The following is an 18,635-nucleotide window of genomic DNA, read 5'->3' on the forward strand; positions in this document are numbered from 1 at the left end:
TCTATGTATCTTATATACCCCCTCTTAAAAGGCAACAGGGACTTCTCCAGTCTGAGTCTCTCCTCAGAGGAGTTTCTGACTCCCAGGAACAAGCCTGCTTCCTTATCTTTGCTAGGCTCAGTCACGGACTAGGAGCAGCCTGGGGGACGCATGGCATCAGCAAGAACACAACAGTGAATTTCAGAAAGCAGGTGGAGAAGCTTGGTCAATTACACGGCCTGTAGTTGATTTTTCTGGCTTGCAAACTAGGTTTAAATTGTGACCCAACAGGGGCTCCTGGGTTGCTTAGTAGGGTTAGCATCTGCCTTCAGCTCAGGTCTTGATCCCAGGGTCCTGGAATCAAGCGCCACGTTGGGCTCCGTGCTCAGCAGGGGAGCCTGCTTCTTCCACTCCCTCTGCTGCTCTCCCTGCTTGTACTCTCTCTGTCAAACAAATAAATAAAGTTTTAAAAAAATTATGACACAACATATTTGCAATTAAATAATCATTATAATCACCAAAAGTCAGGGTCCCACAGTAAATCTATTTCGTCTAAGAGGTGCTATATACTCGTCATTCCAGTTCCTGGTTAGAGAAAAGAGGTATCCAAAAACATGGAGGTGTCTGAATAGTTTATCGCATATATTTTTACATCAAGAATTTTTGAAAAAATGGGACAAGTTGACTGTGGTTGAAAAGTACAACTCTTTAGAGGCCTAATCACAATATAATAAAAATATTATAAAATAATATAATAATAAAATATTATCATAAAATAACATAAATATCTTAGTATCAAGTACTTTTCTAAGCCATTTAAATTTAATTTTACCCATTTAACTTTACAACACTATGATATAGAACTATTAAAATCACCACTTGTACATGTGGAAACTCAAGCACAAAGAGGTTAAGTGACTTGCCCAGCATTCTACGGAATGATTTGACCTACCTACTCTGACTTCAGAATCACGCCTGTAACTACTCCACTATACTCCTGTATCTCCTCTGTCAATCCTGTTTTAGTAGTAATGTAGCATAACCGAGTCTCAACAAAATACACAAACATCATCAGCTCTGAACACATCATAAATCCCTCTATCTTAGTCACAGAAAGAATTTCATTAGGGCCACAATTTATGAATTAAGCCAAGAATAATAATTTCATTGATATGAGCATGCTAATAGACAAGTTTCCTCAAACGGTGAGTTAGTTTTCAACAAGTGGGTTATGGCTAGTTTTGGAAAAAAATAAATAAAAGACAATAGAAAACAAAATACCAGAGGCATTACACATAACCGAGGCAAAGTAAGTGTGTGTGTAGGTGTACCAGATTCAGAATTTTTTTTTTGTATTTATTTATTTATTTATTTGAGAAAGAGAGAGAGAGAATAAGAGCATGAGTTGGGGGAAGGGCAGAGAGATAGGGAGAGAGAATCTGAATCAAACTTACTACTGAGAGCTTAGCCCAACTCAGGGCTTGATCCAACGACCCATGAGATCACAACCTGAGCCAGAATCAGAGACATTCAACCAACTGAGCCAGCAGATGCCCCAAGAAATGATTTATCAATTGAAGGTTGAGGTTAAAAGAAAAACAAAAATTTTAAAGTCTTTGTCCAAGGAGCCAATAAATTCTTCTTTTGAGAAGGTTAACTCTATTGCCAAGCCTATGGATCGTAAGTAATAACAGATGGCACTGGACAATCAATGTGTTAAGTAGGGCAGTTTGGAGTTTTATCTAAACCACAGAGGTAATAATCAGAATTGTAACCACTTGGATTGTCTATGAGAAGATAGTAAGATAGGGTATGGAATCTTGAAAATTAACCACTGGGAAAGCCCAGGGAGCTTAATACTGTTGGTAATTTAATCAGCCATCTTGTTCTCTACCAACACAATCAAAAGGGCAACATTCTCACTAAAACACTTGACGCAGGAAAAAGGAAAAAGCAGCTAAAAGTACCACGGTTTCAGCTAGTTCCCACTCTTTCATTTAATATTTCTTTTTCTGCCTGTGTAGTGCACTAGCCTGACATTTTTCTTTGTTCTTTTGGGCATATATCTAGCTTCCTCCCACACATCTCTTGCATGGCAAGAACGGTACAGACTCTAAACATTATTCTTCCCCCACAGATGTCAAAAATGCATGAGCATGCAGGGCGTGCTGGGCTGTGGGTGGCAAAAAGGGAAAGATCCAAGGCAGTCATAGGCAATATCAATTTCTCTGATGCAATTATACACGTCCTCAGTACTCCTAAGGGGGCCGTAATTATAAGAAATGCCTCTTGCTTCAGCCAAGCAGCCAGCTCCATTTCAGTGCATACCCACCGCCGTTAGAGCCCCATGTGGAGTATGGTGGCAGTTACGGCCTTCACACCGCAGGAACTTAAACTTCAGTGGTGAAAAAAGGCAAACAGGTGTGATCAAAGGAAATTACTTGAAACTACATTCTTTGAAAAATAATTCTTTTTCAAAACCATTCTAAATACAAACAGTGCTTCATCGTAAATTCACAAGAACAGATACTACAAACTTATAAAGCATTTACACATTGGTATTTCTGTGCAACTTGTTGAGATTAGTAGATGTTGAATCATGCACTTTTTTTTTTTTAAAGATTTTATTTATTTATTTGACAGAGAGAGATCACAAGAAGACGGAGAGGCAGGCAGAGAGAGAGAAAGGGAAGCAAGCTCCCTGCTGAGCAGAGAGCCCGATACGGGACTCGATCCCAGGACCCTGAGATCATGACCTGAGCCGAAAGCAGCGGCTTAACCCACTGAGCCACCCAGGCGCCCCAAATAATGCACTTTTATTTAGAACTTTTGTTTCAGCCCTTCTAAAGAAAGGTGGCAGGTGTTTAATTAAACAAATTAATAATAATAATAATAATAATAATGATGAACTTCAAATTAACAATTTATTTGGAAGAAAAGAGCGTGAAACAGTGGTGAAAATGCAAGCAAGCAGCAGTTATTCTAGAAAAGGCACATACGTGTAAAGAACCACTGAATTTTAAAGGTGAAAATGAAGCAATCTTCCATGCTATCTTCCTCAATCCTTTTAACCAAAGCTTCAGTGGCAATCTTTTATTCGATCACTAAGAAACAGGATAAAATCTGAAGTCTTGTGCATTTATGTCTATTTGAAGTACATGTGTTAGGAAAAAAAAAATCTCTATCCCCCAAAGTTGCAATATCTGAAATGTGACTGCTGCTTCCGAATAGATCTGCATCCCACAAAACTTTCATGCAGCGGGTGACATAGACTGCAGCCTAGGAAAGAGACTTACTCCAGCTTTCTCGGCCAATTCTTCAAGATGTGATACTGATACCCAGCTTTTGTGATCCCAACTTTAATCATCTTTACAGGAGGAATAGAGTAACTTACGATATAATGTATGATTGTGTGTATCCTATGATTCCACAAGAAGCAGTTTTCACAGGTCCTCAGAAATGCAAACTGTAAAATCAGCAAAGAAATTCAGTAAGAAGAATTAATACCCTCATCTGACTGGATTTGTGATTTCCCTACAGGGGAAAGCTCTCTACCTCCGGAGGGGTCAACTTCTCATACCAGTACATCACCCTCAGTCTCAGTAACAATGCCAGGAAACAACTCCCAATTTCAAGGTATGACTTCTGTGTGCGTGAGTGGACATGTGCTTTCCTTGATCCCTTCTCACAAAGAAAACCTTATGAATCTTTTTTTTAACAATTTTATCAAGGTATAAGTGAAATACAAAACAAAGCTGCATATCCGTGGTAAAGCAAGGACACAAGGAAACTTTGAAAGTGATAGACATGTCTATTACCTTGATTATGGTGATAGTTTCACAGGTATAGGCATTTGTCCAAACTCGTCAACTTGTATACATTAACTCCCTACCAATCTTGATTTACAAAACAGAGTCCTTTCAGAAGGAGGGTTTTTGTTTTGTTTTGTTTTGTTTCCACTTGAAACCATCATACCTAGAAATCACAGAGGCTTAGTTAAATGGGGTGGTTGGGGGGGTGTGGATTGTGAGGATTGGCATACATTAACCAAAGGTGACCTATTGTTTTTCTTTTTTAAAATAATAGGTACTGAAGATGCAAAAAACGCAAGCTCTTCTTCAGCCAACCCCTCTTACTCCAGTGAGTAAAAGACGTTTCTTCATTTGTGTATAACAAATATTCAAAATGTTTTAATGTGGCTGAGAACAGAGAGGATTCGATTATAGACAGTCTTTTATCAACTTTGCTGAACCTGAAATTTCATTATAATCCTACCTAATTACTGCCTGTTTTGAGAATTTCCTGCTGTTGGGTCTGATTTTAATGAGCACACCTTTGGGATTTTTTTTTTTTTTTTTACCCCAGCATTAAGCGATTACCACCAAGGGTCAAGGTAAATAGATAAGACTAGTCTCAGATAAGCCAAAGTGCATAGGCAGAGAGCTCCATAAAGATAAATTGTTCACCTTCACAGAACTTTACCTTATGTTAAAAATGGCCTTTAAAGAAATGCTCCATTTTAGCCGAAACATAAATATATCATGTAACCTATGTGTGTGTTCTAGGACTAAATAGAAAAAAAAAAAAAAAAATCCACTCATTGCCCTAGAAATTAAGAATGAGATGAATGTATATGAAGCAGATGACAAAAGATGATCTAGATTTAGGTAAAACCATCCCATTCAAAAAGTCACCACTGCATTTATCGACCTGCTAATTCACAGCATCTTCATTTTTGGAGGCACTCATGATCTCACACAGGGTCTAATATGAAGCATATATTTAACTATAAAATTGGAAGTAGAAGCCATCCTACAGAAAACTGGATTAATACGAGGAGGACATATGCAAGCCGATGAGAATACTCAGTAAACTATCACTATCACTATGGCCTCTGCATCTCTGGTTGTATGACTATGACAGCTCTGTCTTTTCATCACTGTTGTTTTCACCTGGGCAATGACTGTCACAAAAGAAGACCAGATGCTAAAAGCCAAACCAAAACAGCAAGACCCTCTTCTGAATAAAAACTCACCTCAATTTACTGTCACAACACCACTCCCCTAAATGTGTGTGCACATACACACGTACATCATTCTTGAACCATGGGCTCATTTTTAGAAATCATATCCATCCTGATATGCACTTATGTCCACTTATGCTATTTTATGCCTTTTCTAGTTCTAAGATATTATTATGGAAAAATAAGCCGTAAGTGCACTGGCAGAGAGCTCCATAAAAATGAACGGTTCACCTTCACAGAACTTTACCTTATGTTAAAAATGGGCTTTAAAGAAATGCTCTGTTTTAGCCAAAACATACATATCATATACCGTGCATGTGTATTCTACGACTGAATAGAAAAAATCCACTCATTTCCCAAGAAATTAAGAATTTCTGAATTTTTTAGGAAGCCCACATCACAGCTAGAGCAGTTCCAGTACGTGATAGATGATAGGTAGATTGATCGATTGATTGATCTAGCGATTCTGGTAACCGTATTATAAAGTAGTAAATAATACAATGTGTGAATGTGGATTTATAGTATAGAGGACATCTTCTGCTCCTCTAGTCTTCCATCTCCTCACTTCTCTAGTCTCTAAGAAGGTGAGGAAACCAGCTCCCGTACGTTCGGAACTTGATTTCAAAAGGCTGCAAGACTGACATCAAGTGGATACATCAGAAATGACAACTAGAGGGAAACCTTTGAATCAGATACATCTTTGCTGAAAATATAGTATGTTTAATAGAGTGATGTTTAAAGAAGGAAAGATGCATGCCTGCTTTTGTTCTGTAAATTCTTTACTGTTAAATTCAATAGCCACTCTAATTGCCAACGTCTTCAATACTTTTAGGTATTATTTTGCCAGTGGTGATTGCTTTGATTGTAGTGACACTTTCTGCATTTGTTCTTGTGGGTTTGTATCGAATGTGCTGGAAGACAGACCCAGGTAGGTAACAGAGTTTTGTTTCATTTTGTTTTTTCAAAGGCGAATGGACGCTCAGTCTAAACTTGAATGTAAACTCTTCCAGGGAGAGAAGGATTACAGAAAGAAATAAAATGCCCTATTGCTTGATCACAGAAATAGAGGGGAAGGGACAGAGAAATCCACTAAATGCTGATGAATGGATTGATGATGATTACCTGCTGGTGGCAGATATTATCAGATATGGACAAAGTCTTTTTAATGAAAGAACCCTCGTTTTGTGAGTGGCCAGGGGATTATAGTAGTTAACGGAGGCATAAAATGACATACCTTTTCTGTAGTGAAGAATTTTTCTACTTCCATGTGACAGAGAATAGAGGTAAGCATTGCTAAGAATTTAGGTGAGGGCCCCACACTCTCATGAAGGGCATTCTGTGATGTGGGCTGTCTCGGGGGGGCAGAGCTTCCTTCCAGGGAAGGTTGTTCCGTGACTGTGTGTTTTGTTGATTAATTCAGCTCTCAGAACTAAACATGATTGCGATTTTTAGTGGGTTTTAAGGTTGACAATTCTTTCTTATCCTCCTTAATCTCTCCCATGGCATTTAAAGTCTTTCCTTGCTTTGTTAAAAGTCTTTCCTTCTCTTCTTTACTGCTGCTCTCAACTATAGAGAACACACAGAGAGATGCTGGAGGGGAGGTGGGTGAAACGCGTGTGGGGATTAAGGAGAGCACGTGTGAGGAACATGGGGTGATGTATGGAAGTGATAAATCTCTAAATTCTCCTGAAACCCAATGTATTTTTTTAATATTTATTTATTTGAGAAAGAGCATGAGTTGAAAGGGCAGAGGGAAAGGGACAGAGAATCTCAAGCAGACTCCGTACTGAGTGAGGAGCCTATCACTGGACTCATTCTCACCACCCTAAGGTCATGACCTGAGCTGAAACCAAGAGTCGGACACTTACCAGATCACGTGCATCACGCCGGCACCCCAAAATTGATTATTTTTATAAGATATTCAAGCCATACTATTTTTTACCCAATAAAGAGTGTGCCCCCAGGGCATTAAGGGATGCTGTTCCTGCAGCCAGTCTCCGCCATGCACCACACAGAGAGTTCAGGGCACAAGCGTGACAACACAAGGCAAAGTTAACACAAAAAAACCAGTAGTGTTCATTTAGCTCTTATTGGAAAATGAGCAGAAAACAAATAAATGCCTTTCCTTTTGAGAGTTCGTGAATAAACTTCTTAATAATGTCTGAAATATGTTTCCTTAGTCTATTTCCAGAGGGGAAATAGCAATTTTATAAATCAGTTCACTTTCTCTAAGTTTCTAAACCACCAGTCCTATCTTTTATGGGACATTGACCATCCAAGTTGAAGCCTGTGGGTGTTGAGTATGTAGGATAGGTAAAAAAAATTAATGTGCTAAATCCACTTGTAAAAATACCCTACACTGAAAGACTGCTTTGCATAAGAATATTAACAAATAAGTTATTTGAAAAGTTGACATTTTCTAATGAAGAAGATGAATTGGGTGAATTGGATCATTCAGGGAAAATAAGTATAAAATTCCTACAGCTATGGAGAGTTATTGTGGAGGCATATAATACTTTATAACAAAGTTCAGCAATTGTACAATTAGCCAAACCTATTTGGTTATTGTTAACTTTGTTTTCCAAACAGAAGTTTCACAGCATTGTTATTAAATTAGCACCATTAAACACCTACAGTTAATCTCTCTTGAAGTATGTGGGTGAGACTTCATCAAGTTCAGAAAATTTGTAAACCCTCTCTGCTCTGTGGAAGACAACATGAATCAGAGATTTCGGTATGAAATTAAGCTTATCTAGATAATGTTGACAGCAGTCTGAGCTTTAACTCAAGGAAGAACAGCCTATATGCAGAAGGTAATCTTTTGGTGTGCATCTATCTGCTAATGAAACTGAATTACAGTATTCTGAGGAAAAGTATTAAAACAAGCACGCAAAAAAGTATGAACTCATTCTGAAATAGGGTTATGAGCATCACAAGTGATATCATACATAACACTTAAAATAGGAATAAAAAATGCTGTTAAAATCCTACTGATGTTGGGAAGATAAAGTTAGATCAAGTTAAAGAATAGCATATGGTGCCATGAGTTGAATCCTAGGGATTAAGAGTCATGATGGCATATCTTAGCCAAGGTGACAGAAATAGAAGTAGCCAAAATATCAGTGGAAATCAAACTCTTTGTAAAACAATGATGGTCACCACCAAGAGAATTGTATTTAAAGGGCATATCACAAAGACAAGGACTACATTAGAGGTGAAAGGAAATCCAAGAAGACAAAAGCTGAGTACCTATGAAATAAAACCACAAAAAATTGGAAGCAAAACAGGAGGGACTCTGAGCTATTACATTAGTTTGCTTAAGGCATCACAGATTAATGATGCAGGTTTTGACCACCAACAGAAGCTCCCTAACATTCAAGGCTTTGTGAAGAACGAATCATTCCGAATTCTCACTCTATACCCCAAATGTCTTCTGTCAGACCCTGGTGGAGCAGCCCAGCAAAACAAAAAAAGATTAGTTACAGTTAGTAACCTCAGTGACATTTTGCAGAGCACTTTTGAGAGGCCAAATCAGTGGGCTCCAGATGCAATTAGAAGCAAAGTCTACAATGTTGTTCACCACAAATACAGTGATTTGTGTCTCCAGAAAGAGCAGTGTATGAAGTAGAGCCAAAAATTCAATTCTCTGGTATAAAAAGGTAATGCAATACTTTGAGGAAAATTTTTTTTCAGAGATACTGAAATTAACTGAGACATTTTCTAGCGTCTGTGGGATGTGTGATAATGGATAGTAGTTTCACATAACAATATGAAACTATAAGATTGAAATTAGTCCAGAACTAAATTCAGTGGAGTTGGCCTACTTAGGACTATCCCAAGAATGTATCAGCCGTACCTAAGGAATAATCAGAACCATATCTGAGAAAAAGACTAATGGAGCTGGAGGAAAGACAAAAAAGTTACAAAATGGCATCATAAACATCTCTGCTCAGAAAGTAGCAGAGGACTTGGGGTTGTTTTTGTTTGTTTTTATAGTCAAGCTCCTCACAGCTCTAATAACTGTTCTTTCCTTCCCTAGGCACACCGGAAAATGGAAATGACCAGTAAGTAGCAACATCATTTTTTTTTCCCCAGAAGCTCTGACCCTGCCTTTTATATAAGGGGAAAAAAATTAATCTTCTACTTACACATTTTGGTTTATTTTTTAAATAATCTGTGTAAAAAGCCCAAGAAACAAGGTTTGGCTCTTTGTCAGAATTCCCTGAATCAACAGAGAAATTCCAACAACTAAAGAGACATTGTTCTAAATCTTGGATATGGTAGTAAAATGAGAAATCAAAAGGTAAAATGCAGGGGCGCCTGCCTGGGTGGCTCAATCAGTTAAGCGTCTGACTCTTGATTTCAGCTCAGGTCACGATCTTAATGTTGAGAGATCAAGGCCCATGGGCTCCATGCTCAACAGGGAGTCTGCTTGGGGTTCTCTTTCCCCATCTTTCTCTTCCCCTCCCCCCACCTGTGCTCCCTTTCATTCTTTTTCTCTAAAATAAATAAATAAAAACAAAAATAAAGATGAAATGCAAAGATAGAAGAATGAATATAAGTAACTATAAGGAAAAATCTCAAAGAAAACATACTTAGAGTTTAAGAAGAGCTTTTCCAGTGAAATTTTCAGTATATTTATCACAAGGGATAACCATGACTGCACCATGAGACAGCTCCAAGTGGCTTTATCTTAGCAGTAGATGGTTATTCTATTTTGAGTTTATCAAAACAAAACAAAACAAAACAAAAAAGCAGTTGTCACCAATCCGGCCAGCTGTTACAGTCAAGGTTCTATAAAGAAATAAATTGTTTTAATGTCAAAAACAAGTTTTGTAGTTAAGACTTCTTTGTTGACCCAAATTTGCAGCCTGCCTTCACGTAGTTGTTTTTGTATGTTCATCGAATAGTGGACTTTAAAAATAATATCCTTAGGTCATCTATCCTTATGTATTCAAACTGGTGTCTCTTGAGATGTCCAAGAAACTAATCTGGGTTTGAAACTGTTTCGAATGTGGGAAAGGATAGGTGGGAACTCTTGGTCAGAACAGACACTTCACTCCAGTAGCCACAGCTTCATGAAAAGAGTTCCCCAGACCTCGGCATGGGTCCAAAAGGCTGGGAAACACCCCTATGTCTTCCCTTTCATAATGCAGGACTGGAGACCTGTGCAATATGGACCTTGTGAGCAATGTTTCACATGACCCCATTTTGTGTTTGATTTACCTATCATTGCTTAACTGTATGACAGAGATTTATTGGCTTGATTCTAGAAGTAGAAAGTGCTATAAAGGTATATTATGTCTGTATGTAAAAAGACACAGGTTTGTCATAGAAACACATAAAAAATACATGTGCTTGCATATCTTCTTCATTCTGTTTATATCATGTATATTTTCTTTCACAGACATGCAATGTTAATTACTGTGGTGCTGACTTATATTTTCTGTTCCAAATAGACCTCAGTCCGATAAAGAGAGTGTGAAGCTTCTCACTGTTAAGACGATTTCTCATGAGTCTGGTAAGCTCCCAGATTGCTGATTAGCTGCAAATGGTTATTTCAAAATCTATCTCGGATTTTGTTCAGGTGAAACATGACCAAAAAGCATAATTTCTTAAGAAATAGACAATAGGTAACTCCCCACAAAGCAAAATTCTCCCCTACGGAAATTATGAGTCCTAGAAATATCATTTTTAGTAAGATCATTGGACTATTGTACTTTAAGAGGTTGCTTTTTATAATATATATGAATATGTTCCAAAGAAGGGGTGATGACTCGAAAGATTTTCTACTCTGTGGTAGTAGCACAAAGGACTTTAATGGTTTTTATTATTGCTGTTGCTTTGTTTCATTTTTGGTAATTACTACGTATAGTCAACTGAAACCCGGATTCATCATGTAAAATAAAATCCTACTTTGTATTATATAAAATTATATTATATATAATTGTATTATGTATAAAATTTTATATAATTTTAATTGAGCTTCCCAATGAAGAGGAAATACAATCTCCTGTTGAAAAAATTTATGTTTATTTTTCCCAATTTCCTACATTTTTAAATTGGATGTGAAATGTATAAATTTTCAAAATATAGGTATGATTTGTATTAATTATATTTGCATCAAGAATAATGAAAAATGAGGTGCTAAGTAAACATGGAAACGTATTTAAACATGAAAAAGCATAGTTTTTTTTCTTGTTTTGAGTAAACCATAGGTTTAAAACCTCAATATTATAAAACAGATATATAAAAAACAATTATTCTCTCTACAAAACAATCCATGTGGATCTAATTTAAATAGCAAGTTACATGAATACATTCACAATATTCCACTCCCCATTTTACCCATACAAAATAGTGAAAAAATACAGATACCTGGTCAGGTGAAAGCTATGGAAAAATAAACTCCATTGTATATATGTAGCAAAAAAAGCAATTTTGTCAAACAAAAAGCAATCAATATTGTCCCAATTCAAGAGCAAGATACCAACAGTTGAATGTGGTCCCAACTTTAGGTGGAAAAGTCTAATGAGAATAAACTACAACATGCAGACAGAGAAGCCTTAAAATTTGAGGGTGCCCGGAATCTGCAGACATGCTCAGACTCCCCTCATGGGAGTCAATTTCTTATGAGAAGCATTCTTCATTCTTATGTCTCCTCTACGCTTTCTATGCACACATTTCTTTTAGTCCCACACAGTTCTCTTAGAGGTAACAATCTGAATGGGCAAAGGAGTAAAATTCATTCATAAGATAATTGGAAATCACTTACAGGTTTCTCCTGATTATTCACCAGTCTTGACTAAGTTGCCAAGCCTATTTTACCAGGTCAGGAAAGAGCAGCCTACATGTGAACTAATCCTAAGTAAGGATCCTGAATGTGACCACCCCATTTCCCAAGAAAAGCTTTCAGAATCTGCCTATAGCTTGCAAGAAAGCATAACAATAATTTTGCATGCTGTCCTTATTTCCATGGGGATTTAGCAAAACACATTGCAACCTCAGGGCTCTCCAAGCTATGGGAGACCCCGGCTCCATCTAAGAGGCCCTGGCTATCCTTGTCAGGAGAGGCCTGTGAGTAGGGCCACCTGTCCTACCTCCCATTTCTACCAGGGAAATGACAACTGATACCAAATTGGGGATTGTGGGTGGGAAATTCCAGAGAACCTTGTTTTTCGGTTGCAAATTTAATATCTGAGTCTTCTTTAAGGTCCAGGGAAAATTCGACATAATCTGGGTTTTCCCACTCCCATAATCATTGCAGTAACAAGTGAATACTCCATGGAGGGATAGTTAAGAGGACCCTTAGTTCTCCAAGATTCCTTTCCCTCATAAGTAAATTTTCAGGTCACAGGTCTAAGGAGGAAATATCATCACAGGAATAATAAAATCTACTCTCTGGTCTTTTTGTTTCTGCCAGTCTTAACTTAGGAATCATACCTCTTTTAATGAAATAACCTCTCAATGGTCAACCTACCTGAATAACATGGAAGATATTTGGTGGTAGGGCAAAACTGAAATTGCTCATTCAGAGTCAGTTTCAATCGCCTAGAATTAATAATCTAAAACATAACTATCTCCAAATCCTGTTTATACTACAATTTTTACTAAAGTCTGCTTCCTGAAACACTCATCAACAAATCTCTGTTCACTTCCTTTTAAATGTATTCAAATATGCTTTTTTAATAAAACTGTGCTCACTACACTCAATAGAAGTTACATTGTTATAATTATTTTACCTAAACATCTTTTGCGTGACCATCACATTTTTCCCCAAAATATAACTAGAATAAAATCTGAAATGAGAAGTTTGATATAAATTCAGGCTTAGCTCAATTTTCCACTATCTCCTATATAAAAATTTTTAAAAATGTAGAAAAGAGTTTGATAGAATAAATACCTGTCTACCCAGGACTCTGAATTGATGATTATTACATTTTATGTTATTTGTTTGTGGCCTAAGAAATGAAATGTTAATATGCCTCAGTGGTAACAAAATGAAATTTGAGCTTCAGTGGCCAAAAGAACTCATTGGATTGGTCAGTACTTTAATTTATAAGCTCTGGTTTTCTATCTCAAAATAAATTATGCCATTTTGGAGGTCAGTAAATCATGTTTCTAAGGAAACAATGCTCTGCAGCAACCCACCTACAGTGGAAATGCCAGTGGGTGCTAAAGTATCTGGATTTCCAGAAGTCTCCAAGAACCATGATTGTTGTTCAGGTCATTTTTTCCTAGTAAGACAGTTGCTTCCTCCAAAGCCTCCTCTAAAAAGGCCATGGTATTTATCCATCAACATTTCTTGCTTTCTTCTACAATGTTCTTTCTTAAACGGGTTCTTCTGCTAAAAATGTAACCCATAAATGTTTAAAATTTGATTATTTGTTTTCTTTAATATGAAAGAAAACATTTGCTAGAGTATAATAGGAATCTGCTTTCAGAAACAAATGAGCACCAAACATGGCAGATCAAGGAGTACTTTATGAGAACATACAAGATCCCACTCAACTGTAGTAAGAAATCTTGCTCAGTTAAACATCATCATGCCTAAAAAAAAAAAAAAAAAAAAAAAAAACCATCATCATGCCCGATGCCAAAATGTACATGTGACAAGGATGCATTTTAAACATGACCCCCACTTGCGCATATCTCAGAAAGTGAATATACATGGTCTTATTTTTAATATCAAAAACTTTAAGAATTACAAAGAAAAACTGCTCAAATTAATGAAAGAATAGCTGACTTCACAGAAGAAACAAAGCATAATATCTTTGAATTTAGTTTTAAAGCACTACTTGATTTTGAACAATTTGGAAGAAGAAAAAGCAGATCTGAATCATTATAATATTCCTCTGCTTAGAAAACTGGTAAGTTTGTATTATCTAAGATGAAGTTCAAACACTTTAGTATGTCTACAAAGGCCTTTTGTGACGCACCAAGACTTCTCTTGCTCAGTCTGTGAACCACTTACTAACTCATATTCTCCAGACATCATGCATCTCCTGCCCCCGTCTTTCTTGCTGAATTCAAGCTCTTTTGAAGGAGAAGATGGTCCCTTGGTCCCTTTTGTCACCCTTTCCCTTCTACTACTTCACCATTATGGTAATGACACATTATTAGCATATTACTAGAATGCCAATACTAATTAGTATGTTATGGTAATTATTAAATGTACAGTCACTGTTTTGCTTATTTATTTTTACAAACAAAAAAGAAATGTGAAGTGTGAAGATGAGCAAGAAGATCAAAAAATTCAGAAAGTCATTCACAGATTCAGCGTCTGCCTTCTCAGCTCTCCAATGTTTGGCCATTCCCTTCATTTCCACCAAAGCTTCCTTGACTGTCCTTGGTGTACGTAGTCTCTCCCACTTCTGAACTTATTTTTTTCATTTGGCAAATCAACATGTATCATTGCCTTGTGATATCTCTTCATGGGTTACACTGCCATTTTAATATTAGACCAATTATGCATAATAGAGAATAGGGAGAACTAGAGAATAGAAAAGACTTAAAAATTATTCATGAAATCCAATGCAATGCAATCACTGTTGGCATTGGTATATTTCCTTCTAGTTGGCTTTTTATTTTCCCTAGGTAGGTGTTTCACTCACTTTTATCATACACATCATTATTATAACTTACTGGATTCATACTGTGATTGAATCTTTATCATATTTCTATTACCAATTAGACAGCACTTAGAAGGAGATATTAAGAACTGGATTGATTTTCATATGATTGCTTTAGATGACCCTGACAAACAGTAGGGGTTCAATAAGTGTTTATTTTTTTCACTTCTCATTCCTGTCCTTCATAGCCATGGATTACAGAAAGTGCTGTGCTTTCTGCAAAATAATGATATGAGCAAAGAGTTGTTCTGGAAGGTGTCTGGGAGGGCTGTCACTCTGAAAGTGGCATCTCTCAGAACACAGCACCTAAGAGGTTCTTAAGGGCGTCTCAAGTTTGTTCTCCTCATCGGTCTCTGGCACTATTATCACCGCGATAAGGCTGGTGACAGGTAACATCAACAGAGTTCCCAGAAACAGGTTTCTAAGTGACATATAAAAGCTGGAGCAAAACAACGACGTTTATTCTCAAAGCCAGAAACTTTGACCCATACTGCTTTTGTATAGTATGACTGATGTTGATAGTTGAACTTACCTGAAAGACCCAGGTAGTGTGAACATGTTGATCATGGAGTCAGGGGCATATAAAAACACTTGGAGTCGTCAGCTTCCCATCAGCCTAGGTCAATATTTATATTGGCTGATGGAATAACATGATATTTTGAGTAATATGCCCTGTGCTGCTCTGTATATCACCAAAGGGTTTATGTTGGCCTCTAAATTCATTTTTACAAAAGTCTCTCAATTATTTAAACAGAGGAACCATTCTAATGGCTTCTTGATAAAATGACACTTTAAACATATAACATAGTTTTGCTTAGGCTCAGGGAAGAAACAAAAATCTATACCTCATTCCCTAGGGTGCCTCTCTTGTTAACTCACACACACCCCCAATTCCCAGGGAGTTAGTTAGCATTGCTCCTTTAAGGATGATGTTGATGGTGGAAAAAAGCTCATAAATCTTGCTGAACAGTTTCCAAGCAATACCAAGAGAAAAGTTGTGACTCTAATGACATTCTTGAAGGAAAATTGGACTTTCCTGGGGAAAAAAAAAAAAGCCAAGAAACTTTATTTTCATCTTTCACTCTCTGAGCTCATAGATCAAAACACATCTTCTGTTTGTAGGTGAGCACTCTGCACAAGGAAAATCCAAGAACTGACAGCTTGATGAATCCTGCCCACACCTGGGCAATAAATATGTAAGTTTTTTTTAAATTTTATTCACTGCGATGCTCATTAGTATCTGCTTTGTTAGAGTGCTGCGACTTAGATTATTTCAAAAGACTTTTACAAGCTGAAAAGTTAATGGTTTGTGTCAATGAAACCATCCTTGTCTATTTGTCTAAAAACAAACTCCAAGAAGCCTTGCCAGAGGAGTGCATATGTTGGGGGCTGTAGAAGATTCTTCCAGTTGCCTTGCCCACCTCAGAAATGACACAGTTCACTCGGCCTGTTGGTAATGTTTTCATATAAAAGCAATTTGCCTTTACTTCAGTAGGTATATGCATGCTAACAGTGGTGGTTAGACAGGGATCTATAGCTAACAGAGGATCCAGAATGAGAATGCTTACAAATTTTCAGTTCATTGCAGGAAAAAGATATGACACAGCAGCTGCACAAGTAAAGATATGCATCACGGCCAAAGGCTGGTCAGGGCAAGGGTTTCTGAAAAGGCAGGTGGGAGGCTCATCCGTCCTCACACGGTAAAAACTATACCAGGATATACTTTCTCTGTGGATGCAGGAACCGTGGATGTGTACACAAGACACATCAAACAAGGTGATCCAAAAAGGTAGTCTCAGCTGGGATTTCTTATACCCAGCTGGTCACAAGGGCATATTGTTGCTGTATAACTAGCTGAGGGACAGAGTCCGCCAGTGTCTCTATGAGAACAGATGCAAATGAACAATCTCATTATAGCAATTGTAAATCAATAAATATGTGAAATCTTCTGAAACTATGGTTATGAACAACACTGTTATTCTGCATGTCCTCTGCTTTGTCCAGGAATTAGTGCAATGCAGATTCACTTCTTATTTCAATAAAATGTCTCAGGCCAAGTTCTTGCATTGTGGAATTAACCCTCTCAGTTTAGCATGAGATTGTCTTTTTTTTCCCTAGAATTGGGTAAAGAGGTCTTCTTCTGATATCAATTTAGTTTTCACAAGAAACAGTGATTAAGTGCCCTCACAATTAGTGTTTGTTGCTTTTTAGAAACTGAAGAAGAATTTATCCTTTGGTAACTAAGAGTAAAAGAGCAAAATACCAAATAAATATGTATATGCCCAGAATTGACCTGACCACTATGGTAGGCACTCTGGGTAGTGTCCAGAGGGAGGACCATTATTGTTGTGTTAACTCCCCATGCTTACTATCCAGCCACTAACACAGGACTATTACAGACACATAGAGAGTGCTTGCTGAGAAAATGATGCCTGCCAATGTTTCTCTGGTCAGTAGTAGGAGATAGAGACAAAGCATCACCATCCAGATGTGAATACTAGTATCACAATCCTATCCCTTTCTAGCCATCAAAGTGGATTAGAAAAAGAGAAATCAGAGTCTGCCTATCCTTTTGCATTGGGCAATTTAAGATGCAAAGTTTGAGAAGTTGAGAAATTTAAGTTTGTTGAAATAGGTGGTCCAAACCTACCTAGGGCATGGAAAGCTTCCTTGCATACCCACTATGGTTTCTTGGCAACCTTGTGGCTAGTAAAAAGATGCTTTCTAAATGATCAAAATGCTTAACTCTTTGTGACTAATCATCCAATTTAGAGAAAGACAAAATCTTCTTTCTAGTCAGAAAGAAAAACTATACAGAGATAAGGAATATTGGTGACCCAAACAAGTTTGACAAGATAAATTATCATACATTTCCTATTCCTTTCCAATTTTTTGTAATTAAAAAAAAATTGCCTAGCCTTTAATTCTACATCTTTCAATTTGGAGAAATAAGTAGCTTTTGTTGCTCTTCTATGTAATTTTGGAATTATGTAACAATGTTCTGAAGAATAAAGATCAGAAAGTAAAGAGAAGAAACAAGTTTGACATGTCAATCCTACAACGCATCTTACTTTTTTTCAGTATGTTTCTCTTGGCAATCATTGTACTTTTAATGTAGTAACCAGTGAGAATGACTTTCTAGGTTATTAATGAGAAATCAGGTTTCAACTCAGAGATTCAGAATAAATAGGAATATAGTCATCAGAACTAGGAGATTTGGGAATAAAAGTTGAGAAGTCTGGATCTGTATGCAGTAGCAAACACTAATATGGAAAGTTCACAGTGTTAAAAATTTTCATCTCAAAATCCAATTCCAGAATAATTTAATGCTCAGTGCTTCATATATTGATCCTCTATTTTGTGCAGAGCATTATATTTAATGTGATTTGGCAAGATAGACAAGACTTCCAAAATACTTATAATCTATGATCTTTGCCCTCTGCAAATCTTTGCCTAGTGGGAACATGACATCACATTTAAGAAATAAGATAATAATAATTAAAGAAAAAAATTAAAAGCTATGTGAGCATGATTGATACTGATTCATCAGTTCAAACAGATTCTAAAATCTCTGAGACTTTTATATCAACAATAGGAAGATCGATAAGGGTTTCAAAAATGTTATCCTTTCACTGCAGATGCACTGCTCTACTTAGGGATCATAACTTTTTAAGAATAAGAAAAGGATTATTTTAGCCGAAACTTTGCCAGTATAATTCACTTTGGTCCCAACTACTAGCTGGTACCACCTTCAAAATAGCTATTAATGCAAAAATAATTTGTGTTAAGTTTTGGAGACCACCAGAATCAAAGATTAGAAATATATTAGTGATATGCATGTCCATGTATATATAGATATATCTCTATATATATGATATAGATATATACATCTCCTCATTTATAGTGAAAATGTGTTATTATTTTCTTCTGAGATTAATTCTTTTATGAAAAGGAGTGGTAAGGATAACAAAGCTAAAGGAAATCATTTGCTGTCACAAAGA

General features: G+C 36.8%; 1 protein-coding gene across 5 annotated transcripts in view; it reads left to right on the plus strand.

Annotated features, from left to right (window-relative positions):
- EMCN (endomucin) overlaps positions 1 to 18,635 on the plus strand; it is a 140,211-nt gene that overhangs the window by 74,652 nt on the left and 46,924 nt on the right. For all 5 annotated transcript variants that reach the window (XR_009353030.1, XR_009353032.1, XM_059172238.1 and 2 more), the window contains 6 exons: positions 3,520 to 3,615; positions 4,066 to 4,119; positions 5,835 to 5,930; positions 9,042 to 9,066; positions 10,462 to 10,523; positions 15,757 to 15,830. Coding sequence is in view for 3 of the 5 variants with exons in the window: in XM_059172238.1 (XP_059028221.1) it covers positions 3,520 to 3,615; positions 4,066 to 4,119; positions 5,835 to 5,930; positions 9,042 to 9,066; positions 10,462 to 10,523; positions 15,757 to 15,791 (368 nt within the window). In the remaining 2 variants the exon portion in view is untranslated. The remainder of the gene's footprint in view (positions 1 to 3,519; positions 3,616 to 4,065; positions 4,120 to 5,834; positions 5,931 to 9,041; positions 9,067 to 10,461; positions 10,524 to 15,756; positions 15,831 to 18,635) is intronic.

Source organism: Mustela lutreola, chromosome 1, assembly GCF_030435805.1.
Source record: "Mustela lutreola isolate mMusLut2 chromosome 1, mMusLut2.pri, whole genome shotgun sequence".
In the NCBI taxonomy this organism is placed as follows: domain Eukaryota; kingdom Metazoa; phylum Chordata; class Mammalia; order Carnivora; family Mustelidae; genus Mustela; species Mustela lutreola.